This window comes from Macaca mulatta, chromosome 6 (assembly GCF_049350105.2).
Source record: "Macaca mulatta isolate MMU2019108-1 chromosome 6, T2T-MMU8v2.0, whole genome shotgun sequence".
NCBI classification, from domain to species: domain Eukaryota; kingdom Metazoa; phylum Chordata; class Mammalia; order Primates; family Cercopithecidae; genus Macaca; species Macaca mulatta.
Window position 1 is genome coordinate 16,290,238 of NC_133411.1, and position 23,377 is coordinate 16,313,614.

Below are 23,377 nucleotides of genomic sequence, written 5' to 3' on the forward strand. Positions count from 1 at the left end.
AGATGGTCAGCCTGTTAGAAAAGGAAAAAGAACGTTTTTCTCTTTGATTTTCCCTAAATATCACCAGCTCTGCTTTTCTCTCGCAGGCTGTCAATACCAAAATTCACCTATGAGACTCTAAGCATGAGCCACGAGTCAGACAAGCCTGGCTCCACATGCCAGAAGCTATTCACCTATTCATCTTCGAAGTGGGAAAGGTGACTCTCCACAGTACGTGCCCCACACCGAGGGTCTGGCATGTAGGAAGGTCTGCACGCTTTTTTTTCCTTTCCCACCCACATGTTCACAGGGAAGCAAAACTTCTTGAGCACCAGTGAACTCACTTAAAGAAAGCGCTTTTCTCTGTCTGGAACCCTGCAGGAACTGAGATCTTCCCAAATATACAGGGGAGTAAAACCAATATAGTCCCTGCCCACCCCACGCGTATGCCTAACCACACCTGCAGTACACATTTGGTCCAAAAGGTACCAGGCATCCAAACATCCTCCCTCTAACTAGAGACAAAGCAGTTCGTTGCAGGAAGTGAGATCTTACCAGATATACAGGGAAGTAAAACCAATGCAGTCCCTGCCCTCCCCGCAAGTATGCCTAGCCACAGATGCACCATATATTTGGTCCAAAAAGTATTTATTTAAAAAAATGAAAGTCCAGAGGCAGTTTAAAAGTATTACGTTAAGAAGAACTGCTGGGTGCAGTGGCTCATGCCTGAAATCCCAGCACTCTGGGAGGCCAAGGCAGGCAGATCACTTGAGGTCAGGAGTTCAAGATCAACCTGGCCAACATGGTAAAACCCCATCTCTACTAAAAAAAAATACAAAAATTAGCCAGGCATGGTGGTGGGTGCCTGTGATCCCAGCTACTTGGGAGGCTGAGGCAGGAGAATTGCTTAAACCTGGGAGGTAGAGGTTGCAGTGAGCCGAGATCGCACCACTGCACTCCAGCCTGGGCAACAGAGTGAAACTCCACCTCAAAAAACCAACAAATAAATAAAATAAAATACATTCGTAGAAAAGAGGTAAGAAGATTATGCACTAAAATAAGATACAGATTTCTAGGTGGTGGGCTTGCATAAGATTCTTATTTTCTTTTTGATACTTTTATTCTCCTTCTTTTTAAAAGGAAAATGAATTGGATCTATAAATACAACACAATTAATACATTTAGTCTTTTTTTTTAAAGGGAGTTCCTCTTCAAATACCACAGGCTTTTCCGGTAGCTTATGGTGTTAATTGAAAGTTTCTAATTTTGATAAAATATACACAAAATTTATCATTTTAATAATTTTTAAGTGTACAATTCAGTGGCATTAAGTATGTGCACATCAATGCCATCCATCTCTAGAGCTTTTTCATCACCTCAAATTGAAACTCTATGTCCATTAAACAACAGCTTCCTATTCTCCTCTCCCCTGACCTCTGGTAACTACTATTCTACCTTCTATCTCTACAAACTTGACTATTCTGCGTACCTCATATAAATGCCATCAACTATACAACAGTTGTCTTTTTGTGTCTGGCTTATTTTACTCAGCATAATGTCTTCAGGGTTTGCCTGTGTTGTACCATACATCATAATTTAATTCCTTTTTAAGGCTGTGTAATAGTCCATTGTATGTATATGCCCCATTTTGTTGCAGACGTTAGTTTTTTAACGCAGGCTTTTTAAACCATGTCTGAACATCAAAATGATCAACAGTACACATAATTTAAGATGTGTACCATTGGAAACAATTATTTTACAAACTCTCCACCTGCTGAAAAGCCACTAACATACTCGATATTAAGCTATAGTTTGCAATAAGAAAGGATAAGGTGCTAGACACTGTAATAACAATGCACGTGTGTCATTTTCACGAGCAGTTACAAAGGCTAGCACAGGAATCAGAACAGTGGTTGGCTAGGAAGACTGCTAAGGGGCACTGTGGATGTATCTGGGCTGACGGAAACGTCCCATATCCTCATGGTGTGGATTACACACAGGTATGCATCTGCCATTTGACAGAACTCATAGACCTATACACTTAAGATCTGTACATTTCATGTAGAGCCTAAAGGAAATCAGAGTAAATATGAATTTTACAAAAACAAAGGAGATTCTACAGTTCAGCTAGTGAGGCTTACTGCCGTCCACCACTTTAGGGCCCTTCGGCAGGTCTCCACTATACCTGGAATTAAGCCCAAGCTCCTTGCTATTCGGTGCTGAAACACTGGTTTGTCTAGGAGAGGCTGGGAAACACGTGGTGGACTAACTACCTACAATGCCAGGAAATCTGCCCACGTTTAGAAGACAGCCCAATAGGCGTGAGCCCCAGGTGGTGGAATGTCTCTGTGTGGGGGTAGAAATGAGGTACAACCGGCTGCACGCCAGGCTCCAGGCCAGGTGTCTTCTCAGGCGATGCAAGGCTGCATCCAAAACCGTCCCAAAGAGACAAGGTCTCTCTCCAGAAGGCGGTGAGGGAGCGACATTCGAACACAGAAACCTGCAGAGGAGGAGGGCACTGTCTTGACTCCCTTGTCAGGCTGGCTGCGAGCTGTCTTTCCACACACTGTGGCATTGGACTTGGCTGGAATCATGAAGAGCTGAAAGTTACTGCCTCCTTATTAAGTGTGGTTATTTGTTACTCTCCTCTGTGCAGTTTGCCTTTATAAAATGTCAAGTTTAGGCCACACATGGTGGGAGGCCTCAGTGTCTTAGCCACGGTGAATTTCCTCTAAAGCATTTAAAGCATTGAGAAGTCAGAGAATTTTTTGTTGTTGTTTTTACTATTTTATATTCTCCACACTACTATTCCCCTCTATTAAAATGCAAGACCCAGTGGCCAGTTGATCTCCGGGTGGTTCACAGGGCAGCATAAAAAAGCATACAAACTTCTTATCACCTTAAAAACAGTTTGGGAAACACAAAGCAGCCCCAGCTAAGTCAAAGGGCAAATTAGAAAACGGCAGGCAGAAACTCAAATACTATCCTCCGCTTAAATGTTATATATATTTTTATTTTACTATTAATTTATTTTGAGATGGAGTCTCACTGTGACGCCCAGGCTGGAGTGCAGTGGCGCGACCTCGGCTCACTGCAACCTCCACCTCCCGGGCTCAAGCGATTCTCCTGCCTCAGCCTCCCACGTAGCTGGGACCACAGGCGCCCACCACCACACCTGGCTCATTTTAGTAGAGACAGAGTTTCACCATGTTGGTCAGGCTGGCCTTGAACTCCTGAGCTCAAGTGATCTGCCCACTTTGGCCTCCCAAAGTGCTGGGATTACAAGCATAAGCCACCATGCCCGGCCTATGTATATTTTTTAAGTGAAGCAAGGGTTCTGAAAAGCTTACTGATACGGACTCACTATAATTTGAATGAAAGGCAGTAACCTGAAGCAACTAGTTCTCACAACATAAACGCTCGCACAGGTTGACTGAACCCCCAAGACTCCAGGCACATAATATTCCTCTTCGGGTCACGCACAGAACAAAAGCCACCTTTCCTTCTCATGTCCTCGGAAGCTGATAACCACAGAGCTGACCTCTGCCCCTCCTGGTTCCTGGTTCCTCTGGCTCGCTAGGAAAAGCCTAATTAACCTGTCAGCAGACATTCTGCTTTCCAGCCATTTAATCAGGACAACGAAATGTCCTAAGAAGCCTCAACCTCACTTTTGAAGTCATCTTTGAAACCCCCTATCTGGGGACTCTGCTCTATTTTTGGATTTCTCCCCAGCCTGGACCCAGAGGTCCTTACTGGCATATTTCTGCCCAGGTGAGATAGCCTGGTGGGTGTGGTGTGTGCAGTGCCTGTCACCTCCTCATGCTCCAGACTACGAGCCACACATGTACAGCCCCTCCTCTGTCCCCCAGGCTGGGGACAGTGACGTCAGCCCATCTTATTGAGGAGAGTGTAGATTCTTATCTACACTCTCTTTTTATCAACCCACTTTTCAGTGCCTCTGGAAAATGCCATAACTGATCTAAAAACCACCTAGGACCTGCGAACTAACTTAAGCCAAAATATCCTCCCCCTAACTAGAGACAAAGCTGGTCAGTCTGTCCCTAGGGACCCTGAACCAGATGTAGACTGTCTTTTGATAACATTTTATCTAGCGGAATAAATATTGCCCCCAACCTTTGCCCTGACAAATAACCAAGTTACTTTCCTTCCCTGGATGGACTTTAAGAACATTTCTGGGGCTGGGTATGGTGGCTCACGCCTGTAATCCCAGCACTTTGGGAGGCCCAGGCAGGTGGATCACTTGAGGTCAGGAGTTTGAGACCAGCCTGGCCAACACGGTGAAACCTATCTCTACTAAAAATATGGAAATCAGCTGGGCATGGTGGCACGCGCCTCTAATCCCAGCTACTCAGGAGGCTGAGGCAGGGGAATGGCTCAACGTTGCAGGGGAGGCGGACGTTGCAGCGAGCTGAGACCACGCCACTGCACTCCAGCCTGGGCAACAAGAGCGAAACTCTGTCTTAAACAAACAAACAAAAAAAGGGCATTTTTGGTATGAAGAAGCAACTACATAGGAGAAACAGTAAATTCTGATGATTAAACCTTCTAGTTGACTAAAATCCCTCCTAAATGTTGTCTTTGCAATTTTAAGCTCATTTGTTCTCAGAGCATCATGACTGGTATTTGGTTGCTGGAACAGTAACTGAATGATCCCAAAACCATGGAAAACCAACCAACAAACAAAAACAACACCTGGGCTGATACGGCTTGATATGAAGCCTGCTAATGGACCTATCTTGCAATTCTATCTTCACCTTTGCAGACCAGAGCTCTCCACGTTCCCCAGCAGAGCATTTAGAGAGGAAAAGCAGGAGGTGGGAACATCCAGATGAGAACTGTGTCCAAACATCTTGCTGTTTCATGACCACAGACTTACTGCTCGGCTGCAATTACTGAGCACCTCGTCCTGTGTCATAATAAACTGTGCTGTATAATCAGACATTTTGCTCTGTGCTGCTCCGATTGCAAAAAGGTGCTTCATGTGTGTTTTCTTAACCAGGATCTAAACAATTTGAGGGCAGGGGCTAGGTCGAATACGTCCATGCTTCCTTGCCTTGTTCAACAATCACTTCACTGCCATTGGCCCTAGAATCTCTCTGGAACAGATGCAAAATGAGAGCAGGAAAACGAGTGTCATGAAGTATAAATGCTTTTCCCAAAGGAAGCCACCAAAGTTACTCCTACATTTTTCCTGGAATTCTAGTGAATTTTAGCTGCCTGGGCCCAGAGCAAGTCCACAGCAGAACATTAAAAAGCAAGAACTCAATAAATATCAGCTATGTTTATGGTGTTTGTGTTATCATTAAGTGGTTACACGGGTATACTGCACAGCAAGAAGAGGAAACTGAGTCCATAGTAACCAGTTACTGAAACCAGTAGTAACTGATTACTACTAACCAGTTGACTGGCAACTGGTTAGTATTAAAATGATAAAAGCAGGCACATGGCCTATAAAAAATTTTATTAAACCCTACCACACACTTAAGAGTCTCAAGAAGGCCACAACACTGCTGCTGGTCATGCAGGGCTCCGGACTGGCCAAGGTCAGCTCCCACTGGTTGGTGCCAATCCCTTGGTGAAGTATTTTGAATCTCACGTGACTTCCCTGCACAATGGACATTCACAGCCTCCAAAGATGCTACATTATGCTTTGCCATATGACACTCATTTAATAAGGTAGATAAATGTGCAGTATAGGTTAGATTTCCAACAATACTAGTTTTCATACTGAAAAAAGAGGAAAACCCAGTGACTTCCACTTTGAAGTATTAGCTTCAGTTATCAAGCAAATTCACTTATGTGGGTAGCTCAGACCAAGATAAGGCTGTAGAAAACTGGATTTTTCTCTATTGCATCTCTACAGAAACTAATAGAGTCATAGGTGTTCAAAAAATACCTGATTTTTTCTTTTTTTAATGTAGACACCACCCAAGTCACTCTGGTATGCTATACCAGGAGCTTAACAAGGTTTATTTACTCACACAAGACCATAAAGAATGGTTCTCCACCCACGCTCTCTCCTCCTCCCTCCTAACATAACCTGCTCCATTGTCCCAAGGCAAATATGGAATGCAAATTATTCACCGCTAATATAAAACTGGGCTTATCTCATCTAAAAAGTGGTTTCCATAAACAGTATCACACTGTACCCTTTAAAAATTGTTTTTAGGCTGGATGTGGTGGCTCATGCCTATAATCCCAGCAGTTTGGGAGGCTGAGATGGGAGGATTGCTTAAACCCAGGAGTTCGAGACCAGCCTGGGCAACATCACAAGACCCCATCTCTACAAAAATAAAAAAATTAGGCAGGCATGGTTGCATATGCCTGGAATCCGAGCTACTCGGAGGCTGAGGCTGGAGGATGGCTTTAGCCCAGAATTCGAGGCTGCAGTAAGCTGGTGTTTGTACCACTGTTCTCCAGCCTGGGCCACAGAGGGAGACTTGTCTCAAAACAAAACAAAATAAAAACTGCTTTTAAAGAATTTGATTACTAGAAAGAGATTTAAATATTGTTTCTGTATGATTGATATGCTTGTAAGTATTTAGATAGAGCAGTATCTAGGCTGGTCATCAAACCACCTCAATAAATAAATGAATGAGTAAATGAGTAAACAAATCAACCTCAGGATTATACCTCTATGGCTCTAAAAACAACCCGCTTACCTAAGTCATCTGAAGCGATGTATTTTAAATGCAGATGGACATCTAAAGAAAGCTGGGAAACACAGCAGGGAAGTAAGTACCAGTTGGACTAAGGAGGTCACAGTGTCCTTGACTAAATATGGACTGCAAGAAAGGCATGACCTCATTTTCTATGTATGAATCGGAAACTGAAATAGGCACCAAATTATGCCAGGCATAAAGCCCAAGGTAGTCAGAGAAAACACATTATCTACTTATTACACAAAGATGTTCATTGAAACTTTATATTGCAAAAACAAACAAACCTTTGTTTAACAATAAGGTAATACACGCAAAAGGAATTACAGCATGCTCTCATAACCACATATTAAGCTGCAATTTAAAATCATACTTAAATACTTTTAAATAGTTTAGGGAAAATGCTTCGGTGTTTTGTGAAACATATACACATACACCATTTTATATATATAATGTGTGTATATATACACATACACACCATTTTTATATGTGTGTGTATATATAATGTATACACACACACACACCCCCCACATACACATATACTTCCTCAATTATGTTATAAAAATAAATTGGCGGCCAGGCACAGTGGCTCACACCTGTGATCCCAGCACTTCGGGAGGCCGAGGCAGGAGGATGACCTGAGGTCGGGAGTTTGAGACCAGCCTGACCAACATGGAGAAAACCCGTCTCTACTAAAAATACAAAATTAGCCAGGCGTGGTGGCGCATGCCTATAATCCCAGCCACTTGGGAGGCTGAGGCAGAAGAATCACTTGAACCCAGGAGGCGGAGGTTGCGATGAGCTGAGATCACACCATTGCACTCCAGCCTGGGCAACAAAAACAAAACTCCGTCTCAAAAAATAATAATAATTTAAAAAAATAAAATAAAAGAATAAATTGGTAGGAGATACCCAAATTGTTAAAGGAGCTTTAGGAGTGAAATTAGAGGTACTTTTTCCCATTTAAAAAATATTTACCAAACTTTAAACAATTTGCTGATATTACTTCTATTTATAATTAGGAAAAATAATTATTTTGAAATTTATTCTGTTACTACAGAATAGACTGGAGGGGGAAAAGTCTCCCTCCCAGTGACTCAGAGCCTTAGCCTGAGATTTCCATTTCTTTCTTTAAGCGCTTAGGGAAGTGAATCTTACAACAGATCCCTGTCTTGTTTCTTAAGGCAAGCTCTTAAGCACTGTCAAAGGAGGTCCTCTCCATTGCTCAGTGACCTTGGATGAAGAGGCTCTTCCCTATTGGAGCCAATGCCATAGACTGCATCTGTCCTTTTTAGTCCCGTTCCTCCTAATCGAATGAAATACTTCTGCTGTACTTTGGGAGGAGGTGTGGAGAGGGTGCGCTTCTCCAAGCTATTTTTCCTGGGCGTCTCTTTTTGTCCGTCTTGTGGTATCAATAATTTGGAACCCTTTTATACTGTGGAAGCCTAACTCTAGGTTTCCTAAATAGAAAGGGCTGAAGATACATGAACACTCCTATTACACATCTAACTCCAGGAATTGTCACAATTCATGTGCAAAACTCTCCATTCACAGATAAACAGCTCTGGTCTTCGAATTATCATATTAGACCCAACCAAATTCAGTAAATCATACAAGGCAACTTGAAATATCTAAAGTATTTGAAAGGTATTGAGGTATTCGGTGCGGTCTCAGCTCACTGCAACCTCCGCCTCCCTGGTTCAAACAATTCTCCTGCCTCAGCCTCCTAACTAGCTGGGATTACAGGCGCCTGCCATCATGCCTGGCTAATTTTGTATTTTTAGTAGAGACAGGGTTTCCCCATGTTGTCCAGGCTGGTCTCAGGTAATCTGCCTGCCTCGGCCTCCCAAAGTGCTGGGATTAAAGGCACGAGCCACCACACCCAGTCCCATTTCTCCTTTGAGCGTAAAAGAGTAGATTACCTGGCCCTAGGCAGAACACATTTCTTAAGTGAGAACAATTTCAACTTTCTTTTCTCCTTCAAGGTATTCACAGCAACGTTGCCCTTAACATTTTAAGTAGTATTGAGTACCTTTTTAAAAAGTTCAGGCCAGGCGCAGTGACTCATCACGGCTGTAATCCCAGCATTCTGGGAGGCTGAGGCGGGCGGATCACAAGGTCAGGAGATCGAGACCATCCTGACTAACACAGTGAAAACTTGTCTCTACTAAACATACCAAAAATTAGCCGGGCATGGTGGCGGGCGCCTGTACTCCCAGCTACTCGGGAGGCTGAGGCGGGAGAATGGTGTGAACCCGGCAGGCAGAGCTTGCAGTGAGCTGAGATCGCGCCACTGCACTCCAGCCTGGGCGACAGAGCGAGACTCCATCTCAAAAAAAAAAAAAAAAAAAAAAGTTACCTAATTTGTTCTATGTCATTTGGTGAATTTGGCTTTTAAGGAAATTGGGGACTTTGAACCAAATTTAAACAGAATAACAATTCTTTGAACATGGTGAGATCAAATGAACATTTGCAGATACTTTAAAAGAAATATATTGTTTAAAGACTATCTCAATATGCTCCTTTCCTTAGCAATCTGTATTGTTCTAATGATAAAGACCAAGTGACTTCTAAACAGCTTTATTGTGAGGTATCAGTTGTTTCTTTCTCCCACCCCCACTCCGACTGAAAGCTATGCCAACCTTGTTAACATAAGATACAGTGTTGACTTAATTATCTGGGTAATTCAGCTTTTCTTAAAATGAACTTATTGGTCATAATATCCCTTTCCTGGAAGCCCTCCTTTTAATCATCCTACCTCTGTTGAGTTTTTAAAATTCAACACACAGGCTGGACGTGGTGGCTCACGTTTTGGAAGGCCAAGGTAGGCGGATCACGTGAGCTCAGGAGTTCAAGACCAGCCTGGGCAACGTGGTGAAACTCCATCTCTACAAAAAATACAAAAATTAGCTGGGGGTAGTGGTGCACGCCTGTAGTCTCCGCTACTCGGGGGACTGAGGCAGGAGAATCGCTTGAGCCTGGGAAATGGTGGCTGCAGTGAGCCAAGATCACACCACTGCACTCTAGCCTGGGCAACAAGCGAGACTCAGTCTCAAAAAAAAAAAAAAAAAAAAAAATTCAATATACGACAGTTAAGATTAAATTTAGACCTAGTCTGGGAATCAGAAAAGCCAGAACTTATTCCTAAATTTGTAAGAGCCAGGGGGGTATGGGCTTGAACCTTAGCTCTGCCATTTACTGCTTGTGTCATCTTGAACAAGTACCTTACCATGCGTAGGCCTCTCATTCTTTCCTCATATATATCATATGCTGAGATATAGGCACATACTAGGTGCTCAATTAATGGAAGTGATTAATACTTTTGATTCTCAATCTGTAAACATTGAGATAAAATAATTCTAGATACACAATGATCATAAAGTATTTTATATACCTATAGGGCTCTATAATACAAATGTTATTTCAGTTTCTGCAAAAGGAGATGTGTTCCCATTTTCTCTGGTGCCTATATAGAGACAGGGCAGATCATTTTATTCCATAGAGCTTTTTTTAGTATAAAAATTCAACCTCTCCCCCTCACCACCTCAAATTACTGCCACTACCAAAACTGAAAAAAACGTGATAATAGGTTTTGCTAGTTTTGTTAGAGGAAATAGTCCATAATATTTGGTTTCCTCCCTGACTGAGCTATAAAATGGCTAAGAAATCTATATACAACAGGTAATTTTCATGGAGAAAATCAGAAGTTTCTGGAAGGACTGTTACAGGCTCTTTCCTCAGCCCCTCCACACACTCTGGCTCTGGGGTCATTAACAGGCAATTTCTTTACATGGTCTCATATGTGCAACTTAACTTTCAGTGGAATCTTGTACATAGCTGGATTTCCATTTCAAAAGATCTGTACATGTTTTTAAAGAAACCATGAACTGTGATATTTATCATCATAAAACACCTCATCTAAGAAACATTTAATATAATTTTGCTATTGTTTTGTTCTTGACAAGCCAGGAACTTAAGAGCTCATGAGAGGTTTTATTTTCTAATTTTGCATTTCTTTTCTTTTTCTTTTTTTTTTTTTTTAAGACAGAGTCTTCCTCTGTCTCCCAGGCTGCAGTGTGCAGTGGTACAGTCTTGGCTTACTACAACCTCTGCCTCCTAGGGTTCAACGCAATTCTCCCACCTCAGCCTCCTAAGTAGCTAGGATTACAGGCATGCAACACCATGCCTGGCTAATTTTTGTTTGTTTGTTTGTATTTTTTAGTAGAGATGGAATTTCATCATGTTGGCCAGGCTGGTCTCGAACTCCTGACCTCAACTGATCCATCCACCTTGCCTCCCAAAGTGCTGGGATTACAGGTGTGAGCTATTGTGCCTGGCCTCTTTTTTTTTTTTTTTTTTTAATAGAGATGAGGTTTCACTATGTTGCCCAGGCTGGTTTTTAACTCCTGAGCTAAAGCGATCATCCCACCTTAGCCTAAGCAATCCTCTAGCTTAAGCCTCCCAAAGATTGCCCTCCCAAAGTGCTACGATCATAGATAAGGCATAAGCCACCTTGCCCAGCCTAATTTTGCATGTCTTAATCATCTCAAAAGCATGTGAACCTGAGGCTGCATTGACCTTTGTTCTCCCGTGCTACCTCTCCATCTTAGGATTTGTAAATGGCTGACAAATAAGCCACTATTCGCTCCCAGCAAGGTGTAATACACCTGCCCACTCAGCAGCAGGACCTACATGTGTCTGTCTAGAACTCCATATAAACTCAAGGACTGCATATTTTCAGCTAACATAGACCTACTCTTGCAAACTGGTTCATTTCTCCTCCTCTTTACTGTGCTTCAGAAGAGTTGGGGTAAAATGTTCTTCTATTCATCACCCACACATATCAGGCCACTCTTCAGCTCCCACTGTAATTCTTTCCCTCCAGTTTAATGCTGAGAAAGAGTAAGCAAGTCTCGCTCTCTCTCACCCTGCAACATTTTGCAAAACAATTATCATCTGACACCAGAAGGCAAAGCAATGTTTGGAAAACCTATCAATTTCTTCCCCACATTGCTCCACCCTTAATTCTGTGATAAAATATCTCCGCCCACCAGGCAGCCTATAACCTCATAAATACTCTGGTGTTTTCGGGAAAAGGACCTCAAATGACACTTGTTGATAACATTTTGCTTCTCTGCAAAAACACAACACCGTTAAATACTGTGCTTACATCAGCTATGATAATCAGGTTAGCAATGTTTTAAGGATGAGTTAGAATTATTAGACCCGTGAGGATAAACCATCTAGATAGTTGTCTCTTATGTTTAACCTCCCTTTTGTGACTTCAGGAGATTATTTTTCTTATACTAAAATCAAACCTAGTTATGTCAGCCTTTCATTAAATCAAGGCAAAAGGGAGGCAATACTGTGGTATGCATCAGGTGGTTTAATGATGACACAGACTACTCTTATTTCCACTAGTTATCTCTATATGATTCTTACATGCACACAAACACACACCAGTTCAGATGAGCGGCCTGGGCTTTCTGACAACCTTTGGGACAGCTTCAAGAAGGTAAGCCTTAAAATAGGAAAGGCTCGAGTGAATATACAGCATTTGACTCATCTAAAATGGGCCATGTAGTAAATTCGTGTCTAGAAGCTTTTCTACAGATTGTAGGAAATGTTTAAAGTCACCAGTTACTATAGAAAGAAGGGAAGGTGGGCAGGTACAGGGTGGAGCAGGGAAGGAGAAGCCCTTGGGGTACCCTTGTGAGGCACTGGCAGGGCACAGTGGCAACAGAAGAGACAAGATTTTATCAAAGGACATTGGTTGGCTCTGTAAACAAAGGTCTCTAGAGAATATGCCATACTATGAACACCTATCATCAACAAAATTCAAAGTAGAAAGTAGCTTACAATGTGGGCTACATATTAGGGAGCTTATAGAGTTGCAATTATTCAAAAGTTCTGAGCACAGAGAGACAAATCCAAACAGATATTCCTCAAACGAAGGAGTCAAACAAATCTCCGGTTTGTAATTGCCTCCTGAAAGCTGTTTGGCTTTTAGAATGAGTATTGCATCAAAATAGGCGCATATTCTATATAAATATCCGTTTAAGTCTCTTGACTTAAAAGGAAAGAAGACAGACAGTACCACAATACGGGAGTGCCGCTCGTCACACGCTCTGGCCACTTGGGACACCTGCCCATCAGGGTGGCATGTCACTGCCTCCCCATCACCAAATCCTCTCCCTGGCCTTAGGACGCAGCTGCATCCCGCTGGCGGCCCTGCCAAAACGGTCCCCACATGCAAGGTGCAGGGTGCCAATGCCCCATCGCGGGAGAGCCTGCAGCGCTAGATTTGCAATGACGCCACATGGAGAAAACGTGAAAAGAAACAAGGACGAGAAGGCGACACCAAACAAAAACGTGCTCCCTTCTTTAGTGGTCCATTGAAAAAAAAAAAGAGAAAGAAAGAAGGAAAGAAAAAGGAAAAGGAAAAAAAAAGAAATCCCAAACTAGAAATGGTCAAGACCGGCTTATCAGCACACATTCGGGATACCCCTAATCCTTACCTGGGCTACGAAACAGATGTTTAAAAATTAGAAGTATCTGGGAAATCAACTTGGACGCATTATAAAACAGAATTTCCCCACCGTCACCATTACCGGCAGCCACGGGTAAATAAAAACCCAGTACTTAAGCTACTAGAAACTACATTTTAATTACAGAGCTGAGGTTTACATAATTGTAAATTACATAATACTGCCGTGCACTAAAAACCCTTCCATACATAGGTGAAGCTTCACACCATCCAGTCTTTAACATTTTCCAGAGAGGGCTGGAAAACTCTGCTGAATAATTGAGGGGACGGAGAGAGGGAATGGGGTGCTAGAAAAGTCACCCTTGACAAGCTGCACACCCGACCAAACGTTCCAGGATAAAGAGGGACTCGGAGCAGGTGACTCCCCTCCGCCCCAGTGTCTGGGCTTGTAAGGCCAAGGCAGGGCGAGCGGGCGCGGGGCGCGGGGCGCGGGGCACGGGGCCGGGCTTACCTGCTCCCCGAAGTCGATGGCTATGTTGGTGATGCCCAGGGGCACCAAGAACCGGATCAGGGGCCAGTAGTGCGTGAGCGCCGGGAATTTCACCATAGTCCCCGCCGTGGGCTGACCCCACACACATCTGCTGCCGCGAAGGGACTCTGCGGGGAGGCAAAGGGCGACGGGGCGAGCGGGGCGCGGGCCGACAGAGGCCGCGGGCGGCGGGGCCTCGGGCGCGGCGGCGGCGGCTCCTCCTCGCGGCTGCGACGCCTTCTCCGAGCGCGGCTGCTCTAGCAGGGGATCCGCAAGCTCAAGTCCATCCCTGCTGCCCTCCCACACAACAAAGATCTGCCGGGAAAAAAAAGAGGAGGGACGGCGGCGGCGGCGGCGGCGGCGGCAGCAGCAGAAGGTTCTGCTGACAGCGGCTCCATTATAAGCGCTCTGGGGCCCGGAAATAAATAACCTCGCGCACGAGGCGCCGCCGCCGCCGCCGCCGCCGCCCGGAGGAAATCAGGGGCGGGCGCGGAGGCGCGGACACCGCCAGCGGCCCCGGGGGCGGGCTGGGGAGGGGGCCGAGCCGGGCGCGCCGCGGCCTCCTTCCCTGTGCCGTCGCCTGCGCTCGGCGCGGCCGCGGGGGGCGCTGCGCACGCTCAGGCCGTGGGGCCGGCGCCTCTTGGGCGCTGGGCGGGACTCGCCGTGGAGCGTCGGCCGGCCCGGGGGTGGCGGCGCTGAGGGCGCGGCGGGGACGGTCTGGGGGCGTGGGGGCGCCGGTGGGGGCGGGGGCAGTGGGCCGCCTCAAGGCCCCGGGTTCCCTGGCTCGCTGGCCCGGCCTTGTAGCCCGCGTCCCGCGGGGCCGGGGGCTGGGGTTCCCGCGCTGTGCCGGGAGGGCCCGGACGTCTGGAAGACTTTGCAGCCGGGGCAAGCGACGTGGGCGCGGACGCGCGAGGAGGGCTGGGGCGCGGGGCTGAGAAGGGCGCCGTCCGGCGGTGGCCGGGCTGGCGGCTGGCGGGGACTGCGGAGGAGGCAGCTTGCGCCGGGGCTGGGGCCTGCTTTGGGGGACTAGCGGCCCGGGAGGTATGGAGGTGCCGCTCCGCGGGGGCGAAAGAAACGAGGAAAGGTGGCCAGGAGGGAGCCAGTCCCCCAGGGTTTCCAGGGGCAACGGTGTCCTGTGTCCCTGGGGGACATGCTCCAGGGCAGCAGGGAGTGGTCCCCGCAGGCTCCCAGGCTGGGGCCGGCCGCCTTCTGGGGCGCTGAGAACTGTCTGCTGCAGTTTGCAAACGGTACTCCCGAATTCTTTTCATTGTAAAAAGGCGCTGTTAAAAATAACTCGTAAAGCCTATCATCTCTTTTAAGTAAAGGGGACGAAAGAAAGAAGTGTATTCTGTTTTGTAATACCGGGCCCTAGTGATTTCAGGGTAACTAGTCGCGGTGCTGAGAGTTTGACCTAAAGCTCGGCAGTGTGACAGCAACGCCAGCATCCATCCCCGCACCCCAGCACTGTGACGCGAGAGAGGAGGACCCGGTGAATGAAAAGGGACTCTGGGCAGGGCTGGCTTCACAGGCGTGCGATCTGTGCAGTCAGAAAGGGCCCGCACTTAAAAGGACTAACGCACTCTTGAATTTGAACAAGGGTCTCTGCATTTTCATTTTGTACTGGGCATGCATAGAATGTAGCCTATCATGGTCTTATTATTTTGTACCCGCTCTCACACACATCTCTTTGCATTTAATAAACATAATGAAGTAATTTATTGTTAAAAGTAAGAAAGTATCTTGTACCTAGAATGAACCTGTTAACTCACCATTTAGCTTTGTAAAGCTTCTGTAAATAGTGAGCTTGAGACCTTAATATCCTGGGTTCAGGTGTTTCCCAACTACTTTCAACATATTAAATGTTTCCATAGGCCGGGCGTGAGTGGTGAGCGCCTGTAGTCCCAGCTACTCGAGAGGCTGAGGCAGGAGAATCACTTGAACCCGGGAGATGAAGGTTGCAGCCTCACCCATGGCACTGGAGCCTGGGTGACAGAGTGAGACCACCTCTCAAAAAATAATAAATAAATGTTTCCACATTTTACATCCTTTTAAAATACTTTTTTGAAATTCCACACAATTTGAGCAGACTTTGAGAAATAGGAAGCTAATTTACCTTGTAGCTCTGATGTAACCTCAAATTACATTCCCTATAATTAAAGTTAAACTTTGATAAGTATTTATTGCGTTAAGTGTGTCAAATAGCAATACTGTATTTAAAAGATTTCCCAGCAAAACAGGAGGTTCATGTGGACAGGACTATCTTCAGGAGCAAGTTCTTGAAAGGTGTGTTTTAATATATTTGAATGTAACCTAAATATACAAAAAGGGAGCCTGTTATTTAAAGGAATTCTCTGGGAAAGAGGTTTTTTTCCCTCTAAAACAAATATCACCTCATGGTTTATCATTCTATTATTCTAGGTTTCACGGGCTCATTTTACTTAGAGCAATCTAATTACACTGACCTTTGTCTAGAATGTGGGATTGATGAGGTCCTAGATCGATCTCAATCAAGTCCAGTTTGCTTTCTTTGGTCTCTGGACAAGGACCGCCACAGCCCCGGCTGCCTGATGCAAACGCACACCTTTGGTCTTTAGGGACAATGGTGAGAAAATTCCAGTGAATCAATGAAAGGTCATCATCCTTGTTTGAGTGTTCTAAAAGTGCATTTTTTAAATGAGTGATTTGGAAGTGTCATCTCTGATTATGGCAAAGAGCCCTTTTTAGATTTTAAAGGCCTATGAATTTCAGTAAGACTGTGGCAACATGGAAACGAATGAGACATTTCATTATTTTTTGTCACAGTCAAAATCTGAAACAGATGTCAAAGAGAGTTTTGGCTCCTCTTTATATTTTTTGTTTTTTTAATGATTACAATAGACATTTATTTAAAGTAAAACATTGACAGACCAAATAATTCTGAAATTATATGTTTCAGGTTTAACCATCTTCATAAAAATACTTGGAGGACAGCTGCATCCAGACTTCAAATATGTGATGACTTCTCTGACCATTCTTCTCATTCTTTTCTTTCCCAAGTAAGCGCTTTCAGTTATGGCTCATGGTAGAATTTATTCTCTTCATGTTTGGTCCGCTGCTCTTAAGGCAAGATCTGCTGTCTCTTAGTCAGGTCCAGTGTTCTAATGCGAAACATCCTGCCATTAGAAAGCCCTCTTATGGCTTCCTTTACATCTTCATCCTCATATATCGTCTCTTCTCACGTTGACTCTAGTTTCTCAAATCCTGCAGCATTGTCATACCGTTTTCAAATACCATCCAGCTACCTGTCTGGTGCTGTGGTAGCCAGTCTGCTAGCCATCTTGACCCAAACGCGAAATGTTGCCTTCTCCCTCTGTCTTTTTATTTATTTATTTGTCTAATTTATTTTATTTTATTTTTGAGATGGAGTTTCGCTCTTGTCGCTGGACCTAGGCTGGAGTGCAATGGTGCTGTCTCAGCTCACTCTAGCCTCCACCTCCCAGATTCAAGCGATTCTCCTGCCTCAGCCTCACAAGTACCTGGGATTACAGGCATGCACTACCATACCTGGCTAGTTTTTTGTATTTTTAGTAGAGACAGGGTTTCACTATGTTGGCCAGGTTGGTCTTGAACTCCTGACCTCAGGTGATCTGCCCACCTCGGCCTCCCAAAGTTCTGGGATTACAGGTGTGAGCCATTGCACCCGGCCTCTCTTTTTAAACTTTGTTGTTTGAAAAGATAACTTAAGAATGTAAGTGATGAGAATGAGTAGGAAATTTTTGTAATTACCCAGAAGCCAAAAAGACATCCCCAAATCATTAGGTGTTTTCTTTTGGAAGGTGCAGCCTTATCTTCTATTTATAAAGTCTTAGACTTGATGGTTTTTGGTCAAAAACCATTAAAAGATTTACAAACTACACTCAATAGTGTAAGAAAAAATATGTATATGTAGAAAAAATGCTGGAAGAAAATATGCTCAACTCTTCACAGTGGATAGTTATTGCTGAGTGGTATGAATATGGCTGATTATTCCTTCCTTTGTATACTTTTCTGTGTTTAACACAGTGGGCATATATGTTTATTTTTATCAAGTTTTTAAAAATTATAAAACTTTTGGAAGTGCAAGGTAACACTGATTTCAGAGCATGGAAAAAGTTACTCTTTGCAAAACAATTTCATAAATAACCAGCCATATCATTTGGGTGCCTAAAATTATTAACTCTAATTTTTTAAAGGAGCTTATGCAGAAAGAAAGACTAAAAGTTACATACATGTCTAATTTACCTTTTTCTCTGAAATTGATCTTAAATGAATGGATTCAAGTAACCCCCTGCAACCCATCACCAAGGCACATCTGCAGCAAAGGGCAAAATAAAAGATCATGTTTAAGGTTATCCAGTTCTCGAACTCTGTAACTCAGACCTCCTTGACTTGAGGAACCCAATGATGTCAAGTTGGGATTGTAGCAGTGAACATGGTTTGGGAGCAGATGCCATATTGATCTGTGTAAGCTTGACCCAACAGGGTTATCTTCATTGATTTTATGCAGTGATCCAATGTCGTGTATTTAGTGTAGCCAAGTTATTTAATAACTTCAATGGAAGGCTTAGTCCTACAGATTGGTGTCTAGTTTTGAGTTGCAAACCTCCAATATAGGGTAGACTAGGTATAAATTTAAGCCTCACAGTTCTATATTTGGGCCTCGAATAATTTTGCTCCATGTCTCTTTGGGGATGTGGTAAGGAGAAGTCTACGATTTCAGCCTACTTAATTGTGTTCATATGAGCATCATCCTATTGATAAAGTCATTATTTCTGCCCAGTTGCCAGATTCCAAGACAGCAAAAAGAGAAGTTATTTGCTTCCTCCCAATTGTTAAGTTTTACTTTTGCTATTCCAGCCCAAAGCCTATGTGTAATTTGCCTGGGCTAATTATTAAAGTCAGTTTCTGTACTCTCAGCACATGCCAGAAGTGGAGGTAGGAGGTGAGGGGAATGGGTAAATGATCCTGAAACTGTCGTTTGCTGTAGATAAGCTAGAATTAGCTAGCTAAATTCTGCCAAGAGTTATAGTTCTCACTTTTAATGACTTCCTTAATAATATTTTTAAAGGGACCACACAGATGCTTCCAAATGTGTGCTGTAAAAAGGAATGGGGAAGAATTCTATATACTTATATGGAATAATCTATAGAATATTTTGTTAAGTGAGAAAAGCAAGGTGCCAAACCATAAAATGGTATTATGCTATTTTGGGGGCAAAAAGGGAGAGAAATATGAATATGGGTGTGGGGGTGTGTGTGCATGTGAATTTGCTTATATTTGTGAAAAGAAACACTGGTAGGATAAGCCAAAAATTAATTAAATGTTTATGAGAGAAGGAAGAGAACAGGTTGGATTTGGGATGGAAGAATGATTTCTCTGAATGTACCTTAGAATCTCATTTTGGCTTTGGAAACATTCATGTTTTACATGTTGAAAAAATAAAATTAAATCAAAGAAAAATTGACAGCAGATACATTTCACGCAAGTGTTTTTCTTACATAGTCCCCTTTTACTCTGAGGAAAGAATTTAAGGCAGCTTAAATCGGAGCACAGATATATACCTTATGCACTTTGATAAATTTTGATTTTTCTGTAACTGCTAGAGAATAAACCGTTTGGAGAGACTCTTGCCAGGGTAACTATGTAATCTGGTGGCATTGTGCATTGGTAACTACTAACTCACTCCTTCCTCTGAAAAGCGGCTAAAAAACAAGAGTAAGTTTTAGGATAGATTCTGCCTGTGCCCCTCAGAAATGACACCACCATGAACTGACTTTCAGGATTCTTGAAGTAATGTACTTTATACGGGTAAGCATTTGATAATTTACTGACTTATATTTGGCTCATAATGATGCAACATAAAAGGGGAACATGTACGTAATTCATCCTGGCTCTGCAAACCTCAGGTCTGGCAATGTTTAATGAGGAGAGTGAAATGAGCTGCAACTAAGACTAAAACAAAACTACTTTTTGTTCCCCTTTTTCCCTCTTTCTTAAACTTCTGATTGTTTTGTTTAAATGACCAGAATAAGATAGAATGCCTGTAATTAAAAATATTTAATAAAGATTACGTTATTATCTTTGCCACCTATTCAAAATCTTTTTAAATTTTTTTTCCACCATCTAAAGGAGATACTGTTTAATTATATAAAAGGTAGGTAATAAAATACATTTCTCTTTTTCTAATCAGGCAGTGAGGCATAAACTGTTGGGACATACCACTCAAGGCCACTGCTGTCTGGGACTAAAACACTGGTCTGTATGGAGAGCCTTAATATTCTTGCTTCCTTTTCCAGTCACTGCCCCAGCATTCTTGCTCTGAAGCAAAATGCCTAATTCAACCATCTCAGTATTTCTAGATCTTTAAATGCTTTTTTGTCTTTCACATCTTCTGCAGGGCGTTTACCAAATTCACCGTTGATTTCAGTGTTAGGGAAGGTTTCCTCTGGCTGTTCAGTTTCCATTTTCTTGTATTAAATGGACACACCAGGCCGGGTGCGGTGGCTCACACCTGTAATCCCAGCACTTTGGGAGGCCGAGGCGGGTGGATCACGAGGTCAGGAGATTGAGATCATCCTGGCTAACACGGTGAAACCCTGTCTCTACTAAAAATACAAAAAAAATTAGCTGGGCGTGGTGGTGGCCACCTGTAGTCCCAGCTACTTGGGAGGCTGAGGCAGGAGAATGGTGTGAACCCAGGAGGCAGAGCTTGCAGTGAGCCAAGATCGTGCCACTGCACTCTAGCCTGGGCCACAGAGCGAGACTCTATCTCAAAAAAAAAAAAAAAAAAAAAAGAAAGAAAAAATGGACACACCAATCCATTGAAAAACAAAGAAGCTGGTACATTTGGCTTATTGGAACGCAAACTGTTAAAAAAAAAAAAAAAAGACTCTCTTTTTAAATTTGTTAAAGATCTTTTGGAATATCATTTCTTTCATAAAGATTTCCTGGGTAATTCTAGCTCACTTTGGTCACTTCTCTTCCGTTTAATATTTTAGCAGTCAGAGTCAGGGCTGTATTCATTTCTATTTCTAGTGTATAAGTCTGATATCTACCAAAGAATATTACATTTCCTGAGGTTGGAACTATTTAGAGAAGGGATTCCCAACCCCTGGGCCATGGACAGGTACAGGTTTGTGGCCTTTTAGGAACTGGGCTGCACAGTAGGAGGTGAATGGCGGGTAAGCAGGCAAAATTTCGTCTGTATTTACAGCCACTCCCTATTGCTCACATTACCCCTGCGCTCTGCCTCCTGTCAGATGAGTGGTGGTATTAGATTTTTTTTTTTTTTTTTTTTGACATGGATTCTCACTCTTTCACCAGGCTGGAGTGCAGTGGCATGATCTCCACTCACTGCAATCTCCTCCTCCCTGGTTCAAGCAATTCTCCTGCCTCAGCCTCCCGAGTAGCTGGGACTATAGGTGCTTGCCACCATGCCCAGCTAATTTTTGTATTTGTAGTAGAGACAGGGTTTCACCATTTTGGCCAGCATGGTCTCGATCTCTGGACCTCGTAATCTGTCCACCTCGGCCTCCAGAAGTGCTGGGATTACAGGCGTGAGCCACTGCGCCCAGCTGGCATTGGATTTTCATAGGAGTGTGAACCCTATTGTGAACTGTGCATGTGAGGAATCTGGGTTATGGGCTCCTTTTGAGAATCTAATGCCTGATGATCTATCACTATCTCCCATCACCCCCAGATGGGACTGTCTAGTTACAGGAAAACAAGCTCAGGGCTCCCACTGATTCTACGTTATGGTGAGTTATATAATTATTTCATTATGTATTGTAGTGTAATAATAATAGAAATAAAGTGCACAATAAATATAATGCGCTGGGATTATCCTGAAACCACCTTGCCCCCAGTCAGTGGAAAAATTGTCTTCCATGAAACTGGTCCCTGGTGCCAAAAAGATTGGGGACAGCTGATTTAGAGTACTGTTACATCTCCTTTCACCCTCCTTCTCCTGTATCCCTAAGGCAGTAATAGACACTAAATAATATGTTTTGAGTTGAGTGTTTTATGTTTTGTGTGTGTCTGTGGTTTTTTTTGTTGTTGTTTGTTTTGGTTTCACTCTGTCACCTAGGCTGGAGTGCAATGGCGCCATCTCGGCTCACTGCATCCTCTGCCTCCCAGGTTCAAGTGATTGATTCTCCTGCCTCAGCCTCCGGGGTAGATGGGACTACAGGTACCTGCCACCAGGCCCGGCTAATTTTTTTTTTTTTTTGTATTTTTAGTAGAGACGAGGTTTCACCATATTGGCCAGGCTGGTCTTGAACTCCTGACCTTGTGGTCTGCCCACCTCAGCCTCCCAAAGTGTTGGGATTACAGGCATGAGCCACACTGCACCCAGCCGTGTTTTTATGTTTAATCTCCAAGCTGGCAAGTATGTTATCATTTCCGTTATGTAGTTAATACTAATTGGACATCTTTAGCATTTTGAGAATATATGAAAATCAGATTCTCTTGTTTTTCAGAGTTTACTATCCCAGAGAAAAGGTAGACAATCGTACTTTAAATTGTTACTGCATTCTAAATCAAATCTGTTTTGTTTTCAGTGTTACTAATTATATTTTAGTAGGTATCAATTAATCAAACAAGTAGTGGATTTTACTTTCTATTTTTATTTTTATTTTATTTTTTTTGAGACAGAGTCTCACACTGTCACCCAGGCTGGTGTGATCTTGATGCACTGCAACCTCCGCCTCCCAGGTTCAAGCAATTCTCCTGCCTCAGCCTCCTGAGTAGCTGGGATTACAGGTGTGCACCACCCAGCCTGGCTAATTTTTTGTATTTTTAATAGAGACAGGATTTCCCCATGTTGGCCAGGCTGGTCTCAAACTTCTGACTTCAGTTGATCTGCCCACATCCGTCTCCCAAAATTCTGCCAGCGTGAGCCACCGCACCCAGCCCCTATTTTACCTTTACATTAAGCATGTAGCTTATCCTTAAGTGTGTTTACCCCCCAACCAGAGGATTTTTATGCTTGAAAATTATTTCTGATTTCAAGATGGTATCCCCCTACTTTATTTCATAATTTTGCATATGACTCAATAAATTGATTGGTTGGACAATGTTGCCAATGAAACCAATGTCATTTTTAATCTCCATATAAATTGGTTAACTTTGTTTTCATTCATTTAGCAATCTCTTTTGAGTGGCTACTGTGTGCCAGACATGGTGCAAAATGCTGGGTAAAAAGTGCTGAGCAAACCAAACATGACCCCCTAAGACTAGGAACCGTGCAAGATGAGCTCTCTCAACACTCCTATTCAACACCAGAGTGGAAGTCCTAGCCAATGCAATCAAGCAAGCAAAAGAAATAAAAGGCATATACAGTGGAAAGAAAGAAGTAATCTTTTAGTTCACAGATGATGTGATAGTTTGCATAGAAAAATCTCAAAGCTTCAACAAGAACACTACCAGAACTAATATATGAGCTTAGCAAGGCCACAGGATACAGTCTCGTCTCATTTAATCTTCAAAGTAATCCTATGAATTTGCTACTTTTACTTTTTGAGGGGAAGGAGATAGGAAAACAGAAGCATAAACACAAAGGTTAAGTAAACCGTCTTAGATATCACAACTAACAAGCAGCACAGTTGGTACTTCAACCCAGATATACATGACAAAAAATGTTAATCACCATGCCAGGGCATTTTAAATTTAGTATGCTTAAAATGC

General features: G+C 43.4%; 2 protein-coding genes across 21 annotated transcripts in view; one reads left to right on the forward strand and one right to left on the reverse strand.

Moving 5' to 3' along the window:
* The window catches only part of ANKH (ANKH inorganic pyrophosphate transport regulator), a 156,319-nt gene extending 142,047 nt beyond the window's left edge, over window positions 1-14,272 (reverse strand). For 2 of the 4 annotated variants that reach the window (XM_078004321.1, XM_078004322.1), the window contains exon 1: window positions 13,658-14,272. In XM_078004321.1, coding sequence (XP_077860447.1) covers window positions 13,658-13,784 — 127 coding nt within the window. In that variant the 5' untranslated portion in view covers window positions 13,785-14,272. 4 annotated transcript variants of the gene reach the window in all.
* The window catches only part of LOC144341382 (uncharacterized), a 59,931-nt gene continuing 49,945 nt past the window's right edge, over window positions 13,392-23,377 (forward strand). For 12 of the 17 annotated variants that reach the window (XR_013418272.1, XR_013418276.1, XR_013418280.1 and 9 more), the window contains exons 1-2: window positions 13,392-13,563; window positions 16,611-16,710. The gene's annotated coding sequence lies outside the window, so the exon portion shown is untranslated. Of the gene's footprint in view, window positions 13,564-16,610; window positions 16,711-19,883; window positions 19,949-21,392; window positions 21,451-21,930; window positions 22,080-23,377 lie in introns of those variants that run through there. The other 5 variants (XR_013418273.1, XR_013418277.1, XM_078004630.1 and 2 more) reach the window with 3 other exon arrangements.